We start from the raw sequence: 17,331 nt of genomic DNA, 5'->3' as shown, positions 1-17,331 counted from the left end.
AATCTGCTATGACTTCGAAGTAACTGTGAAAGTCCAAAAGATATCATTGTGATTTATATTAAAAGGTATGATTTATCAAATCCACGAGAATGTGATTTCAATCTTCAAATCATCCTGTATACAATTTGCTTCAGTCACAAACACATCATGGACAGGTACTCATTTTTTTAGAAAAACTCGGTACCGTCTTGTACTGGTGCGGTTTCATTTTTTTTTTTTTTATCCTGCTGATTTTTTTCCATCCACGCCAGAATCACATGGAAAATAATGCTGCTTATCATAATACAGTTAATTATCATCTGTGTTACTATGATTGGCATTGGCATTCTTGATACAAGCCTTAGAAAAGTATCATAATATTTTTTGCAATTTTTCTTTAGTTTGTTCATTTTTAATCACCCTGAGGAGAAAACTTATTTTTATGCTAAATATTCTTTTCATATTACAGCAGCCATGCCAGCGATTGGCAGTATGGCCCCAACAGCAATGGTAGCCAGTCCTATGACTATGCCGGTCATGTCTAATGGAGTGGCCCCACCCATGTCCCAAGCTGGATTTGGAAGTAAGACATACTGTTTAATTAGACACAGATAATAGCTTTTTGATATACCAGACTTGTCCTATTTAATTCCGTTCTCTTTATTCTGAAAATCTAAAACATGCAAAAAAAAGCCAAAGACACATCAACAACAGCAGTAGTAAAGTAAGAGGAAATTGAGTTGAAAGGTTTGTGAATTAACCTCCTGCAGAAAATAACTACTTAACTTTTTCCCCCTCTCAGTGATGGGATTGCAAGCTGGAAAACCACGGACTGGGTCCTTCACAGGAAGTCCACAACAGCCAATGGGTGTTGGGTATGTATATTAGAGATAACTGTAAATGAAATTCTTGTATCAGAATAAATGTCTGTTTCCAAATTAAAGCAAAATGTGTGACCTTAGCACTACTTACTGGTAGATGATACATGATATGATCTAGAAATCATTTCATAATTTTCTGTAGGCTGGTACATTAGTGCATGATGTGTGTTACTTTCTGAGTGCATGTGACATTAAGATTTTCGATTACAGACAGATGAGTTCCTTTGCAATGCCCCATCCAAGTAAACTGAAGTACACTCAACTATTCAATACCAATGATAGGAACAAGCGAGGTAGTTTAACAGGTAAGATTTGACAAAATAATCACTTTCGATTGAAGTGGAAATGCTTGATATCTTATAATATTTCTTCAACAATAATACATTACAGCTAACACATTTTTAGGTCTTATAACAGAACACTGATAATGGATTCAAGATTTATGAATTTGAAGAATTGTAATTGGAGGTTAAAATATGTTATTAGTATACAGATGAAAATGAAATGAGGAAACAAAATCTTGGTAAACTATCATGAACTGGACTAGCATTGTGATGTGTCCTGTGAATAAAACTGACACAAAAAGTTTTAGGCAGGTATTTAAATGCAATAATCAAAAGGCATTGTTTATGATCAGGAATTCATACTATACACACATTCAACATTGGTTGTTTGTTGTTTATCATGGAGATTGATATATGATATACATTTCATACTTTTCACATCAACATTGATTGTGGTAATGATAAATACTGGTTTTCCTTTATCTGACATTGGTTGTTTGTTGTTTATCATGAAGATATACATTTCATATCGGTTGTTTGTTTATCATTATATTCAGTACAAGTTTGATACATGTATTTGCTGTTTGACTTGTTAGGTGTTGAAGCCAGAGCAATCTTCCTACAGACAGGTATACCACAACCGATTCTGGCACAAGTTTGGTAAGTATACAAAAGGACTGTATTACCTTACATGGAACATACATCATTATCAGTTTTTATACGCCCGTCAAAAGATGGACGTATTATGGTATGGTGCTGTCCGTCCGTCCAGCGTCTGTCGTAAACTTTTATTTGTCCGGAGATCTCCTACATTTTTCAGCCGATCTTTATGAAACTTGGTAGGCTTAACCACCATGATATGAAATTGTGTTTTCCTGAACGGGCTTTTGATTAGACGATTTGAATAAGAGTTTTGCCCCTTTGCTGTTTTGGATTTTCACAGGCGTATTTTGTTCCGCTTTGCGGTACTCTTGTTGTATATCGGGAACATTCTATTATTGAAAATAATTCTCATAACAGTCCTATTATATACAGCTTCAAACAAACAGATTAAAAATACAATCCCATAGCTTTATATGGAAAAGAGTTTTGAGATGGATGAAATAAGCCATGTTTAATGGGTATCACTGATTGTAGGTGTGAGGTGTTCGCAAGTTGTTTTGATATAGAGTTTATTACTTGTTAACAGGGGTCTGTCAGATGTAGATAAGGACGGGAAACTCACCTGTGATGAGTTCTGTATAGCCATGCACCTGATAGATTTGGTTAAGATGGGAGTAACACTGCCTCCAACCTTGCCTCCGGAGCTCCTCCCAGTCAAAGGTCGCTCGGGCAGCTTTGGTCCCCCACAGGTCAACCCGGTACAACAACCTGGCCAACCTGTTCCAGGTAAGTAGTCGCAGATGTCTATTTTAGATATTCCTCAGAAAATTGTGATTAACAATTCTGTTCCATATTGTTTACTATATTGCATTCCTACTGCTAAATGTTTTGTTTCGTGATTCTGTCATTTTGATAAATTAGCTGAATCTGGAACTTTAAAGGAAGCTATGAATGTAATTCATAAATTGAAAGTAATAAAATATTACATTGGCTGACTTGGATAACTTTTGCTGCAGTTTGAAACTGATTGTCAGTTTGTACAATGTTCCATTAATATTACTACAATTTGTCATCTCTAAACAGTAAATTTTATGGATAATGCAAATTTATTTGATTTTAGATGTATTCTTATTGAATAGTACTGCCTTGTTGTATTCAGTAATTCTGATTCTTGCCATTTATCACTATCAGGTAAGCCCAAGGATGCATTTGAAGACCTGCTGGGGAACATGGGTATGCCACCTCCACAGCCTTTACAGCCCCAGGCCAATAGCAACACAAACCAGGAACCAGAGGAGGATATGTCACAAGGTGAACTACCTTAGTATTTACTGGGACAATTCTGATCATCACTATAAATTTAGACACGATACATCAGATTGTAGACATAGTTGTCTGTCTCAATTCTCTTTATTTAGATACTTTGATATGTGTTTGCATTTCGTGACAAAATTCATCAACTATCTAAAGGATTAAAACTATAGTTGGTGATATTCACTGGAATTTTAGTTTCACATTCGAAATCTCCAAAAGTGTTTGTTATATTACCATGTACCAATGTAAAGACATTCTTTCTTTTTTCCTGCTAGAGACAGATCAAACAACTATTGTGTGCTTTAACAGACGAAGGCCTTGACACTAGAGAGTTTTGATGAACTGTTTCATGTAACAACCCATTATGAGGTTCTTTACATTACCAGCCTGCCTGACATGAATAATATATTATTCACTACTTTCATTATTTCTAGTGACATTTGAAGACAGACGGAAGGAAAACTTTGCAAAAGGTCAGGCAGAGCTTGACCGGCGGCGACAGGCCCTTCAGGACCAGATGAGGAGGGAACAAGAGGCTCGTATGCAGAAAGAGAGACAAGAGCAGGAGAAAAAGGAACGAATAAGGTAAACATATTATGTTAGTTGATTGAACAAATAATTACCTTAAGCTCACCTGTATGTATAAACTTAATTATGTTAACTGTAAGAACAAATGTAAACTTAAAAGGTTTGATTCAAACATACAGGAAAAATTTTACCTTTTTAATGGAATGTAAATTATTTAAAAACACACATTTATTTCATTAATGGATCAGTATATATGTGAACTTAAAGCACACTTTTTTTTAATGAAATTTTTGTTTTTTAAAAATGTGAAACACATTATTGACAGAAACAAGGCATTTTCATGGAAGTTCTTGCATAGACTCAGGCCCATATATAGGTCACTGTCTTCCCACATCAAAGACAATTTGTGTAAGATGCTGTCAAAGCGATAAAAAAGAGTTATAACATCTTTCCATGTTTAATATGTTAACTTTTATTTCAATGAATTATGGAATGTGGTAAATTAGTCACTGCGAGTAACCCCAAACTATATGATAGTATCACAGATTTATGCTTGATGTGTTTGTTTAATTTTAGACAAGAACAAGAAATGAAACGCCAGATGGAACTAGAGAAACAAATGGAAAAACAGAGACAGAATGAACGAGAAAGAGAAGAACAGCGACAGAAAATTATGGAACAAAGAGAGGTACTGAAGAAAGATTGGCTGCAGACATATTGACCAAAGAAACACCTGACTACAAACATTAATTCTAAATCTAGGCTTGAAATACAACTTCTGTTTTAGCTTGAAATACAACTTCTGTTTTATCTTTTCATATGACCAGGAGTTAGCACTGAATATATAACAAATATTGAATATTGTAAATAAGATGTTTATTTCATAGACATTATAATATATCAGAAATTCTTTATAACATGGTAGTATAAATATAATAAGAAAATAAGATATTGTACCAATCATTGATTCATTATTAAGTCAGCTACCTTTCTGGTAACCATAATATTTTGTGGTCTCCATTGTTTTTTACAACAATGGTAAACATTTCCACTTCCACATCGAACCTGTTCAAAATTATAGAAATTATCATACTGAATGTGACTGTATGATATTCATTTAAATAGGCTGCCAGGCGTGAGTTAGAACGCCAGAGGCAGATGGAGTGGGAACGACAGAGAAAAGAACAGCTACTGGCAGAGAAACGTAGAGAATATGAGCAGTTAGGAAACCTAAAATCTCGTTCCAGTAACCTTAAGTGTGAGCTGGAATCACAGGTAAATACTTGTTCCTAAAAGGTTTCATTTCTTTTTTGTTTTTCTGTAATTTGTGACATTTTTCTATTTTTTTTTTTTTTTTCCATTTTCCAAATACCACTTTACTCCACACAAAAAAGGATTAATAAAATCAAAACTTCACTGAAAATATGTTTTTAATTTTAGGAGGGGAAAAAGACGGAAATAACACAAAAGATCTCTCAAGTTCGCAATGGTGTGACTGACTTCACAGGCAGTATAGAGTCTATGAGAGGCAAAAGGGATACAAAAATGTCCGAGATAGACCGGCTACAAAACGAACTACAGGTAAAGCGTTCAACCCCAGTCAGCTTCCAAGAGTAGAATGTATAAAAGCATTTGTACCTCATTGTTAATAATTTCAAACTCAAACCTTGCCATTTTTTTTAGAAGATTGTTGTTAATTTTTAAGAGATGTCAACACTGTTCATTACAAGAAAATAGTTTGCTAAGAATGAAATATCATTATTGCCATTGATTACAGAACATTTCAGTCAGACATTCTGTGATTGATATATGACAGAAAGCTTGAATATATTCGGGTTGGTTTAATCATCGGTTAAAATGAAATGGATTGTCAGTTTCAGATAGGTACTACAAATGCCAGATTTTGGAATCTCATATTTGTTTTGCTTATACACCTGATGATTTTGTTACAGTTACTTAACCAAAACTACCAGCGTGTTCAACAGGAGAGGGAACAGCTACATATTCAAATGCAGACAACTGTACAAAGTAACCCTCTGTGTAAGTCTTTATCTAACTTATTTATCTATTTACTGTTGTGTTATATACCACCTTTTGATACCCAAAAAAGTTCCATTGAATGGTACTATCTATCCAACCTTTGTCCTTGTACAGCGGTTTTAAAGAATAAACTTGCCAAACAATACCTTAAAGTGATGTATCTTTTCTATATTGTATGATTTATGACCAATTTTCTTTTGTTGTTGATAGCGGAAACTCACAGAACAGTATTACACAGCGTAGAGCTGAAGAAGACAACAATACAGAAGCTGAAGAAAGACCTGGAGCAGATAGAGAGAGATACAGAGTGTCAGCTTCAGGAGATAGATAACAACAACTCTGATCTCAGTGTTAGTATTCGCATCAGTATATCCCCCACACCACCCATCACCCCCCACCTCACCCTTCACAGCTTCAGGAGATAGATAACAACTCTGATCTCAGTGTTAGTATTCACATCAGTATATCCCCCACACCACCCCTCACCCCCCACCTCACCCTTCACAGCTTCAGGAGATAGATAACAACAACTCTGATCTCACTGTAAGTATTCACATCAGTATATCCCCTACCCTACCCCACCCAACCTCACCCCACCCCACCAAACCTCATGACACCTCACCCCACCCTATATAGCTCCAGGAGATAGATATCAACAACTCTGATCTCAGTGTAAGTATTCACATTAGTTTATCTCCTACCCCACCCCACCCCAATCTACATAGCTCCAAGAAATAGATATATACCTCCCACCCCACCCTACATTTTCAAGAGTTTGATAACAACTCAGTGTAAATATTCACATCAGTATACTTCCAACCTCACCCCACCCTACCTTACACAGCTCCAGGAGATAAATAACAACTCCAATCTCAGTGTTAGTATTCACATCAGTATACTCCTCCCTTTGTTTTTCAGGAACTCAATGCCAAACTAAAGGATCTGCAGAATGAACTGATTACACTACAGTCACAGCAGACTTCCAATCAACAGAAAAATAAACAGGAGGCAGAGAATGCCAGTAAATTAAAGCAGGAAAAGCTACGCAAGGAACTGGAGGCCCAGAGATTAAAGTAAGACGTGATAACTTTTCTCACTGTCTGTGTAGTTTTTATACACAGATTTCCTAAGTTTTACTGTTATTTACGTAGTATTGGTTGTCAAATTAACAATGCAACAAAATTAATAAAACGACAAGGTGTCAAATATTTAGACGTGGAAGAATGAAGTGTGCATCACTAGAGATTCTCTGGCATTGTATCTATTTAAAACTGTAACATAAGTTTTTCTGACACCTACCACTTATTTTTTTATGTATATTACTAGATATTATAGTCTTTGAGGTCTACAATAATTTTGTTCATTATTTTTTTTGGACTAAGCTTTTAGCTTTTAACATCCTCTCTCTCATGCATTATCCTTTATTCAAAAATACATGAACATTTAATTTGTTGATAAACACAAGAATGTTGCCTGAAGAGTATTGACCAGTATTAAATAAGATGCTTGACAATAAATTTTGATTGAAGATCTGTTCCATTCTGTTAACATTGAGCGTTACAAAGACAACTCCAAGATAACAGTATTGAACAATTCTCCTTTTCCATTTTTCAGGGAGGAAAGTGAAAAGAAAGAAAGTAAGTATGATTTACCAGAGATTTTTTTTACATAATGGCGGTGGTTTTTGTTGCCTGACTATTTCTATAATTTGATGAAAATGTTTCAGTTGATGATTTTTTTTCTGGAAATAAACACTTATGGTCTATATTTAACATTGTAAAAGGTTTCCTAATTATTAGGATTTAAAGTAATTCTTGAATGACGTCTCACTTGTGTGTATGCAGAACCTGCAACAACAAATGATGGTAGTTCATGGTTTGCCTTTGGTAATGACAACAAGACATCAACAGAAAGTGCTCAAGATGATATATGGAGTAGTGCGTTTAGCTCGGAGAACTTGAAGGCTGCTGAAAACAAACAAGATATTTGGGCATCTGCCTTCTCTAGTCAGACCACAGGTAACAAGTCTATTAATTTTCTAAAAAAAATTGGATTAACATCATATTCTTTATTTGATTTGTCTAATACAGGCCAAATAGATCTTTATCAAATTCATAAAGGCAGTGATAGGTTGACTTGTTTTTGTGATTTTTATTTCATAATCAGTAAAACATTAGTCTGGTTGAATAAATACTAACAGGATAATTAGATTTATGAAGGAGAATTCTGACAAATTCAGTTAATGAAAATATATCTCACTTTACAATGTTTACAGTTAATGTCCTACATATTGACCTGTTGCAGGAGTTTTTTTTGTGAAGATTGTTTTTCATTGTGTTAGCTTTAAGAATCACTTTCAATGGATGCATTTGATTTAATCAGATAAAACATCAGTAACCAGTGATTCGAAGAAAACTAAATACAAAGTCATGTACCAGTTTGATGCCAGGAACCAAGATGAGTTAGGATTGATGCCCGGCGAAATTGTTATGGTATAACATTTTTAATTTCTTCAATTTAACTGTATCAACTTCATCTACCATATTATTAATTTACATGTCCATGAGTAAATTAATGTTGCCTTCCTTTACTGTCAGAAATAAATTTTAAATGATGTATTTAAAAACAATGGTAGATATGATTACATATTGAATCTTTTTAACAAGCATTAGAAGACTTCTTTGGCAAGTGTCAGGAACTTTGTATAATAATATCTTTTCTTCTTTTTAGGTCCCTGAGGATCAGACTGGTGCCGAGCCAGGGTGGATGGGAGGAGAAAAGGATGGCAAAACTGGCTGGTTCCCTAAAGATTATGTTGAAATAGTTCAAGAGAGTGTACCATCTAGTCAGACTTCTGTGATGAATGCCTTCAGGTAGGATATGTTCCCTAGTCACTTCATAATAAACTTAACACAGGAGGTACCAGGAAAAAAAATACAGATGTAAATTTTGAAAGTTTAACTGCATCAACAGCTGTTTGTTATAATGTTCAGTTAGATTTTGTTATGTACTAAATTTGGCATGGCGTCAAGTTCATGAATAAGTATATCAAAATGTTCTAGATGAATCCTACAATATCCTACAATAAATCCAAGGGATCTACTGATATGAAGAGATACAGAAACTTTGTGTTTTGTGTTGCAAGTGGTGCTACCATGTCAATGACGAGTTCTCAGCCAATGGAGAGTAAAGCTGCCACCTCCACAGCTCCGGCCAAATTTGTTGATGATTCCTCCTTCTCTGTGGTACAATCTAAACCTATTGCACCGTCTCCTACTCCTGGCCAGGTGAGTTGCAGAGCAGCTAAGTGTGCACAAGTTGGGGTTTGATTTGCTGTAACAGGGTGTAGTTCAATCATAGTTATATCCTCACCATAGAGCTATTCACAACTTATCTGATTGAAACTAAAGAAAAAATTCATTAGTAACCAAATTTTAGGGAGACAAATTCTTCTTGGTTAACATCAGAAAATTATCCATGCAGATATTTTCAGATTGAAAAAAATATATGATATGTTGAAATAATGTTAGGTACTTTTAACTTAAGCAACTGTTCTTCCCATGGACTCTAGACCAGGGAGACAAGAATTTTACAATTTATATACAATACTGTATTTTGTAGTTCTAAGTCTGCATCACTCTAGTTGGAGTAAATTTTAGCCCAGGAGACTGGTATTAATTCATTTCCAGGGCACTACTGCTGCTGTCAAGTTTCAGGCCCAGGAAAGTAGAGTATGTGTGTTGTATGAATTAAATACTGTGGACATTCTACTGTAAAAGGGCGTAGGTTGATGTGGATATATTTCTGAGTATACTGCCACTTAAACCGTCTTCAGGCCCCCAGAAACTAGAGTTTGATATTCTGTCTGTTACAGGGCACTGCAGCTCCCGATGGACTCCAGGCCCAAGCACTCTATCCATGGAAGGCAAAGAAGGACAACCACCTCTCCTTTAATAAAGGTGACATCATTGTTGTGAAGGAGCAGCAAGAAATGTGGTGGTCTGGAGAGCTCAACGGACAGGTATGTGGCGTTAGGCAGAACAAAGAGCTTCAGTCTTTCACCACCAAGGTGACTGAATTATCAAAACTTCAGTTTTTCTCACGATTGTCAGAGCTTCAATCTTTCACCACCAAGGTTGCTGAATTACCAAAACCTCAGGTTTTTTTTCACGATTGTCAGAGCTTCAATCTTTCTCTACCAAGGTTGCTGAATTACCAAAACCTCTGTTTTTTTTAGCGATCGTCAGAGCTTCAATCTTTCTCTACCAAGGTAGCTGGATTACCAAAACCTCAGTTTTTTTTCGCGATGGTCAGAGCTTCAATCTTTCACCACCAAGGTTGCTGAATTATCAAAACTCCAGTTTTTCTTGCAATTGTCTGAGCTTCAATCTTTCACCACCAAGGTTGCTGAATTACCAAAACCTCACTGTTTTGTTTTGTCTGATATATTAACTTTTTTCTTTGTTGTTTCTCAGGTTGGTTGGTTCCCAAAGTCCTATGTTAAATTAAAAGGTTCTGCACTGGCTGGATCTAACAGAAGGTAAGATGTGTATGTGTGCTGACAAATACCATTATAATTCATTTACCACAAGGGCAGGACGTGTGATTTTCGCTTTGTTTTGTTTTTTCTCTTGGTAAGCAACAGTGAATGATCAACTTGTAATAAAAAAAAATAGAAAGTAAAAAAGATAAGTTGTCCAACATTAGATGTTTTCATCAGCTTATACAGGATGTAATATTTTCCATATGATCAGTTCCAGGTCCCAGACACCTACCTTGGCTGCTGAACAGATTGATGGAGGAGGCAGTGCTAGATCCACACCCCAGTTATCTGCCCTTGCCTCAGAAGGAGGTAATGTTATTTAAAAATAAAGTCTGTGTGAATATAAAATGTCTTATAAGGTCAGATCTTTAGGAAATACATATTGCATGATGCAGTATACTTATCTCTATTGATGGTTTTTTTTTTATTAATGTTGAACTACAAATACCAACACATGAAAATTTTTGGTTGATTTTATATATAAAGAGTAAGCAAACTGACATAGAAAAATACCATCATGTTTTATGTTGTCCAGTTATGACAGTAATTACATTTTAATGATTTCTGAGGAAATATTGGAGTGACACTTGTCAGTGAGAAGCTTATGTTCAATTTCTCACTCAAACTATTATGTATTATATTCCATGGAATGATTTACTCATATATCTCTCCTTATCAATTTGGACTCAATTTGGACTCCTTATCAATTTGGACTCCTTATCAATTTGGACTCCGTATCAATTTGGACTCCTTATCAATTTGGACTCCTTATCAATTTGGACGTTATGAAAATTGTATCTTGTTTCCTTCTCCTAGTATGACAATGATTCAAGCTGTGACAAAACAAGAAGTTTTCTGAGTCTGACAAAAATTTGCCTTCCATTGATTTTAAAGCCTTAAAGTAGTTTGAATTATCAAAATTATCAAAAGTGAGTTTAATTGCTGAATCTATTTCAGAGAGCTATGTCGCTATGTACAACTACAGTTCTGCAGAACCCGGGGATTTGAATTTTAATCAAGGTGACATCATCATGATAACCAAGATGGAAGGAGATTGGTGGACAGGTTCGATCGGAGATAAATCTGGAGTGTTTCCAGCGAACTATGTTAAAAAGTCTGAGGTCCAGGTTGGTAGAAAACTACAGGTTTTGTTACTTTGTGTATGTTTTATACTAAATACAGATGTAGTACTTTCTTTACTAATATTTATAATAAGTTTGTTATTTTACTTCTTTTCTTCTTTGCATAACACTCATTTTATCATTAAATTCATTTGCATGATTATTCGATATTGAGACATTCAAAACAGTTTAATATTCAGAATTAATTTTCTGGGCAGTACAGTATCTTTAAAGTTGTATGTAAACTCATAATTTAGAAACTTTTCGATGCATTATATATCAGTCAGTATTTTATTTCTGAGAAAAATTAGTTTTGCTTATATTTTTTTTAATTCTTTTGTATTGTTGGTAGACTTACTTATTTTCTGTGTCACATCCATAGATAATATTTATTTTTACTTTAATTTTTGCATGATTTGCTGGAACACTGGAACCTCGCGAATCTAATATTCTGGTTCTATTACAAAATCTTGGGAAAACTAGATATTCAGAAATGGATTAAATTCACAGAAGTCAAAGTTGCTGAACCAGGATATCTGGACTGACGAGGTTCCACTGTCTGTTTAGTGAACTCCGATTAAGTGCCGAGTGCTTGTGGTATTGATTGGTCTGCTGTCTTTATCCTAGATTGCTTCTGACGATTCTGGTTTGCCCAGTAACCTATTTAACTCTGAGAGTATTCCCCCAGTATCATCAGTACTAGAGAGTGCTGCAGCTGTATTTGACCAAAGTCTTGGTAACAACACTACGACTCCGCTTTCTAAACAGTTAAATACATTTGATAGTTTAGATTCTAAGACAGATTTATCCGCCAATGGTTTGTCTGAAACTGCAAAAGGATTAGATTTTAACTTTGACCCTTTTGGAGGTGAATCAAAAACAACACAAGGGGACATATTTTTTTCTGATCCCTTTGGAAATGAATCCAACAAAACACCAGGAGAGATGGCTTTTTCTGATCCGTTTGGAGGTGAATCCGGCAAAACGCCTGGAGAGATGGCTATTTCTGATCCGTTTGGAGGTGAATCCAGCAAAACACCAGGAGAGATGGCTTTTTCTGATCCGTTTGGAGGGGATTCTAGCAAAGTAGGAGACCCACCATTCACAGATCCTTTTGGGGGTGAGAACAAAAAACCACCAGGACAGCCGGCATTTTCTGGTTTTGATGACTTTAGCTTCGGTGGGCAGTCATCAGCGGCAGGTTTGTCCATCAGTCAGGATGAGCCAACAACACAACCTGATAAGGACGATGTACCACCACCATTGCCTCCAGTCCGAAGAAAACGATCAGGAGCAAAACTTACTAATCAGATGCAGTCTTCACCACTTATTAATCAGACAATACAGGGAACTCCTGTCAGCATGGCAGCAAATATTGCTTCAACCCTTGGAGCATCTAGCAATGCTGATCCATTTGCCAACAATGCTAGCTTTCCTACGACACACCAGGTGGAGCCAAAGTCGGATGCTGAGGATAAAGTTTGTGGTCCCAAAAATGATGAATCTTCAAAAGATGATCCATTCTCTGGCTTCGGAACTTCAGATCCTTTTGCAGAAAATCAGATTCAGAAAGATTTTGGAGCAGTATCAGATCCATTTGCAGGAGCAGATCCTTTTGCAAGTGTAGGAAATACTCCAAGTGCTGATAATATGTCAGATCCATTCGTAGAAATGCAGAATGACACTGCTAGTGGTTTCAGCGCAGGAGATGACCCTTTCACAGGAATAGATCCATTTGGAAATAACGGAAGTACTAATATGTTCGGAGATTCCGGGAGAGAGATGCTGGATGATGTTGATAGTCTAAACAAATCTGCTTCTATTGTTCCTTTTGGAGGTGGTGACCTGTTTGCAGGTACAGAAGATAAACACATTACTGATGTCTTAGCATTAGGAAGAAATCTAATGTCACCAAGCACTGACCAAGAAGTTTCAAATGCATTTGCCAACATTCAGTCAGAAGGTACCACAAGCTTCAATATGAATGTAAGTACATCATCAACTGACCTACAAAACAATTTCCAGACCAACTTCACCCCAACAGCACAACCCACTATCATAGGTACTGATAGTGACATCACAGAAACAATAGCCTTTCCTGTTAATGGCAACCATTCGCATGTCCTAGAAAATCCTGAGTCTACCTATGAGGAAGTTTGCCCCCCTCCTCTTCCTTCTGTTAAAAAAATCCCTCCCAGACCCCCAAAGCCACCACGACAGATTCAACAAAAGACTGTGCATTTTGAACCAGAAGTATTATATGAGGATTTGCCTGATGATTTTTGGAAGCAAGGACTTGGAACCACAGAAGAAAAAGCTGACATAACAAACATCGGAAGTGCTGTAGGCGATGGGAAATCTATAGGGGGAAATTTGGGTCAAATTGCAGAAGGTGAACCACCATTGTCTAGTTCCACTCCTCTACAACTTTTAGAGGACCCATTCGGCCCGGATTTCTTATCATCACCGCATAACAAAAATCAGACTTGGGTTCAAACAGGACAGGAAGAAGCATATGATGATGCTTCTGTTGGTGGGTTTGTGGCAGATTTTGGATCAATGGCTACCTCTAGTTCTAATACTGAAAGTATCCCAGGGCAATATGGAAATGTGAATACAGTGTCAACATCTACATCCAAATTAGAACTACCTGGCAATTCTAAAACAGAATCAAACTATGAAAATACAGGTCAGAGTGCTGCTGATGCTGGATCAGCACCCAAACAGAACTCTTCCGGTAAAAGCAAGAAAAAAGGCAAAAGCTGGGTTAACAAATACATGAAGAAAATAACATCATCATCTGCCTCGAAGGAACCGATAGAGGTACCTGATCAAGGCCTCTATGAAGAACCTGTGAGTAGTTCAGACAAGAAAGCTAATCCTGTCAGTGCATTGGCAAGCAATCCTCAGCCCTCAAAAACAGAACAAGATGAAATGGAGTTATATGAAGAAATCAACGTGTCACAGTCCACTACACAGACTCGACTTTCATCAGGAACTGTGGTGTTAGAGAACATATCCTCTACTAGTAATGTTTCTGGATTAATGCCCAGTGTTATTCCGGAGGTAGGAGAAACTTGGAATGACCCAGCACATTCTCAAAACCACACCCACACCCATACCATTAGTCCCTTCCATGCAATCAGTGGTCTATCCACAATTGATATATCTTAATGATAAGGTCTACAGTGCACCAAAAAAATATTTAACACAAATCTAATTCATTTCATGATCAACATTGTTGTTTGCCATATAAAGAAACATTCTTCTGATCATTGTAGCTTTTATTTTCAAAGAAAGGCTTGAAAAACAGTCGTTGAATGAAAAATGCTAAGCATACACACCATCTTCTGACATATGTTTGATGTAATACTGTTTAAGTTATTCTGGATTTTGAATTTTAACTGCATGACATAATTTGTTTGGATGTGGTCATAAAAGTATTTAGTACATATTAATACAAAAAGAGGATTTTAACAGATCACACAAGTTGCTAGGTCAGGTCTTGCCTAACAGAAAACAAATACAGCTCCACAGCCTGCTCAGCATCAGACCTTGCCTCACTGCCTGTAGCTTCTCACTAAACCTGTTTCTATGTTTTGCATTATTACAGGTCTGCCTTTGTGTGTTTCTCCTGTTGTCTATCAGTAATCACTACAACCTTTCTTACAGAGCAAAAGTAAAACCTATGGATGCTAGGTTTTCACGCTGCATATTTCAGTTTTAAGTGTATAATTGTTTATTATTTGGAATAGAATTACCTTAATTATGAATAATTGTAATAGATGTAAAAAATTCTTTGTTGTTGCTCACTGTTTAAGAAATCATCAGAATGAAAAGTTCAGTATAGAAAATGAGAATTTCCTGATATCGTATCCACTTACTAAAAAAGGCAGTTCTCATAACCACTTAAGAAAAAGACCATCCTATGTATGTCTTGATTGAGAAACTCTGATATCAGTGTTAATTAACCAGTTTCCTGTAACTGCTTATAACCGTGGCACTTTGTTTCATTCATTTAGCCAGCTCCAGCTTCCACGTCACAAAGTAAATCTGGTTCACTACCTTTGAAAAAGCCAGGTGAGTACATGAACGCTTTGCTCTGAAACTGAATCATCACCATCAGTCTCTAGCAACTAGACAGTCTAGACCTTCTTGAAAATTCCTGGAAAAAAGTTGCAATAATGGACTTTTTGTATTGTGCTGTTTAGGAATTGTGAAATTGAAGTAGTTTGAATTTTTGGTTTTTTGCTGAAAGATCCAGGTTATGAAATTCATGGAATGATTGTTATATTGATAAATTCAGTGGATATTGTTGATTGCTAGTACCATATAGCTGGTAAATTTCCTGTTATTTTGTTTTCATGATCAGCTCTCTTGATTTGTTTAGCTATGAATATATTTTGTATGGCAGTAGAAAAAGGAAGTTACACCAAACATTGACTATATTATTACAGAGATAGCGTCAGTGATAGCCTCATACACAGCCACAGGTCCAGAACAACTCTCCTTGCAACCAGGACAACTTATACAGGTCCGCAAGAAAAGCCCCAGTGGCTGGTGGGAAGGCGAACTGCAGGTAACCATGGCAACAATAGTTGGCATCGATATCTTTCAAAACCATGTTTATTTTACATTTCAATTAACAATTGACAATTTTAATTAACCCATGTGTATGTTATAAGGGTATTGTATGTGTTTTCATTATTGTTAAAATATTTTCTTTTGAAATTAAAGTTGGTGATTATTTTTATTTTTTTTATCATATCACAACAGTTTATGTCATGTGACATTGGAGAAACCATTCAAGTGATGTTTTGAAATTTTTCCCTCTGTGACATAATTAAGTAGACATTGATGTGTAGATATAGCTTTTAAGAGGTTCTTTAATAAATAAAGTGTTCATCCTCCAATTCTGCTAATTCTGCCAATCTGATTTATCTTATAGGCAAGGGGACAGAAGCGTAAAATCGGTTGGTTTCCTGCCAATTACGTAAAATTGTTAGGAGCATCCAGTAAACCCTCAACCCCTGACACAACCCTACAGGCTCAAAGTGGCACCTCTTCCCCAGCAACCACGGTAAGTTTAACACATCAAAATTTAGTACATAGTTTACGTAGATAGTAAAATTTCAAGTCTCTGACATTTGAAACTATTAAGCTGGCATTTATGAGTATTTTAATCCCAAATTGATAAAAACACTTATTGACTTAATTGTCAGTAATTTTGACAATCTTTAATAATATTATATACATTTTGTATATATTAATTTCTGTTTGTTTCTAAATGTTGTTGAGATATGACTTAATATTGTAAAATTTAAATGAAATGCAATTTTCACTAGTGATTGGTTGAACTGAATAATTTGTCTGCTGTTGACTAAGCTGTAATTACATACAGTTATAATATTACATTAAAGTCTAGTGCTTTGCTGCTGAATTAGTTCTGGATTATCAGAATTATCAAACCTGGATTGATGACTCATTCACTGGGAAAGAGTGTTTCTACTGGTTCTGAACTTCTCAACAAATTGGAGAATTGATTTATCAGTCGAAAACAAATGCAACAAATGTTTTCAATCTTTATTTTGCATGTTTAGATAAACAGAACAAACACTCCTACCATACCTCCACCCCAACTAGGAAGTCAACCAACACAGCCAGAGATCAAGTACAGTAAGTCTCCTTCCTGTTACAGGCTTCAGTGTCAATCATGCATGACATCTAAAGACTCCGAAACTACTGGGTCAGGTCTTCATGTGTACAATAATTAGCTGAAGTGACCTTCTTCCATTAAAGCAATTTCTAATCTTTTCAACTTCAGAGAAGTTCTGTTTGTAATTAATCATTTGGCACAAATTAACTCAAATAGGAATTATCCATGATTATGTAAAATTGAGAGACTGCAAGAAAACTAACAAAAAACCACTACCTTAATTGCGAATACCCCCCTATTCCTGGCAAATTGGAAAAAGTGGTGAGGGGGCTTATTTACGGGAGGGTGCTTATTTGCAGAGAAATACAGTATTATGTACAAA

The 17,331-nt window shown here is 35.9% G+C and overlaps 1 protein-coding gene across 1 annotated transcript in view; it reads left to right on the top strand.

Annotated features, from left to right (window-relative positions):
* Positions 1-787: 787 nt before the first annotated feature.
* Positions 788-17,331, top strand: part of LOC132549722 (intersectin-1-like) — a 46,061-nt gene continuing 29,517 nt past the window's right edge. The window contains exons 1-25 of the mRNA XM_060213677.1: positions 788-854; positions 1,071-1,165; positions 1,741-1,804; positions 2,334-2,526; positions 2,944-3,058; positions 3,496-3,646; positions 4,166-4,277; positions 4,715-4,864; positions 5,030-5,170; positions 5,542-5,629; positions 5,840-5,979; positions 6,548-6,702; positions 7,244-7,266; positions 7,474-7,647; positions 8,012-8,121; positions 8,360-8,502; positions 8,775-8,916; positions 9,504-9,650; positions 10,105-10,169; positions 10,384-10,481; positions 11,130-11,299; positions 15,316-15,373; positions 15,751-15,872; positions 16,242-16,373; positions 16,894-16,969. Of these exons, the coding sequence (XP_060069660.1) occupies positions 844-854; positions 1,071-1,165; positions 1,741-1,804; positions 2,334-2,526; positions 2,944-3,058; positions 3,496-3,646; positions 4,166-4,277; positions 4,715-4,864; positions 5,030-5,170; positions 5,542-5,629; positions 5,840-5,979; positions 6,548-6,702; positions 7,244-7,266; positions 7,474-7,647; positions 8,012-8,121; positions 8,360-8,502; positions 8,775-8,916; positions 9,504-9,650; positions 10,105-10,169; positions 10,384-10,481; positions 11,130-11,299; positions 15,316-15,373; positions 15,751-15,872; positions 16,242-16,373; positions 16,894-16,969 (2,875 nt within the window). The 5' untranslated portion in view covers positions 788-843. The remainder of the gene's footprint in view (positions 855-1,070; positions 1,166-1,740; positions 1,805-2,333; positions 2,527-2,943; positions 3,059-3,495; positions 3,647-4,165; positions 4,278-4,714; positions 4,865-5,029; positions 5,171-5,541; positions 5,630-5,839; positions 5,980-6,547; positions 6,703-7,243; positions 7,267-7,473; positions 7,648-8,011; positions 8,122-8,359; positions 8,503-8,774; positions 8,917-9,503; positions 9,651-10,104; positions 10,170-10,383; positions 10,482-11,129; positions 11,300-15,315; positions 15,374-15,750; positions 15,873-16,241; positions 16,374-16,893; positions 16,970-17,331) is intronic.

This window comes from Ylistrum balloti, unplaced genomic scaffold, assembly GCF_031769215.1.
Source record: "Ylistrum balloti isolate Yb309-2 unplaced genomic scaffold, AGI_CSIRO_Ybal_v1 Utg370076, whole genome shotgun sequence".
NCBI lineage: Eukaryota > Metazoa > Mollusca > Bivalvia > Pectinida > Pectinidae > Ylistrum > Ylistrum balloti.
The sequence above is the reverse complement of the archived record's forward strand: the minus strand, read 5'-3'. Positions and strand labels throughout refer to the sequence as shown.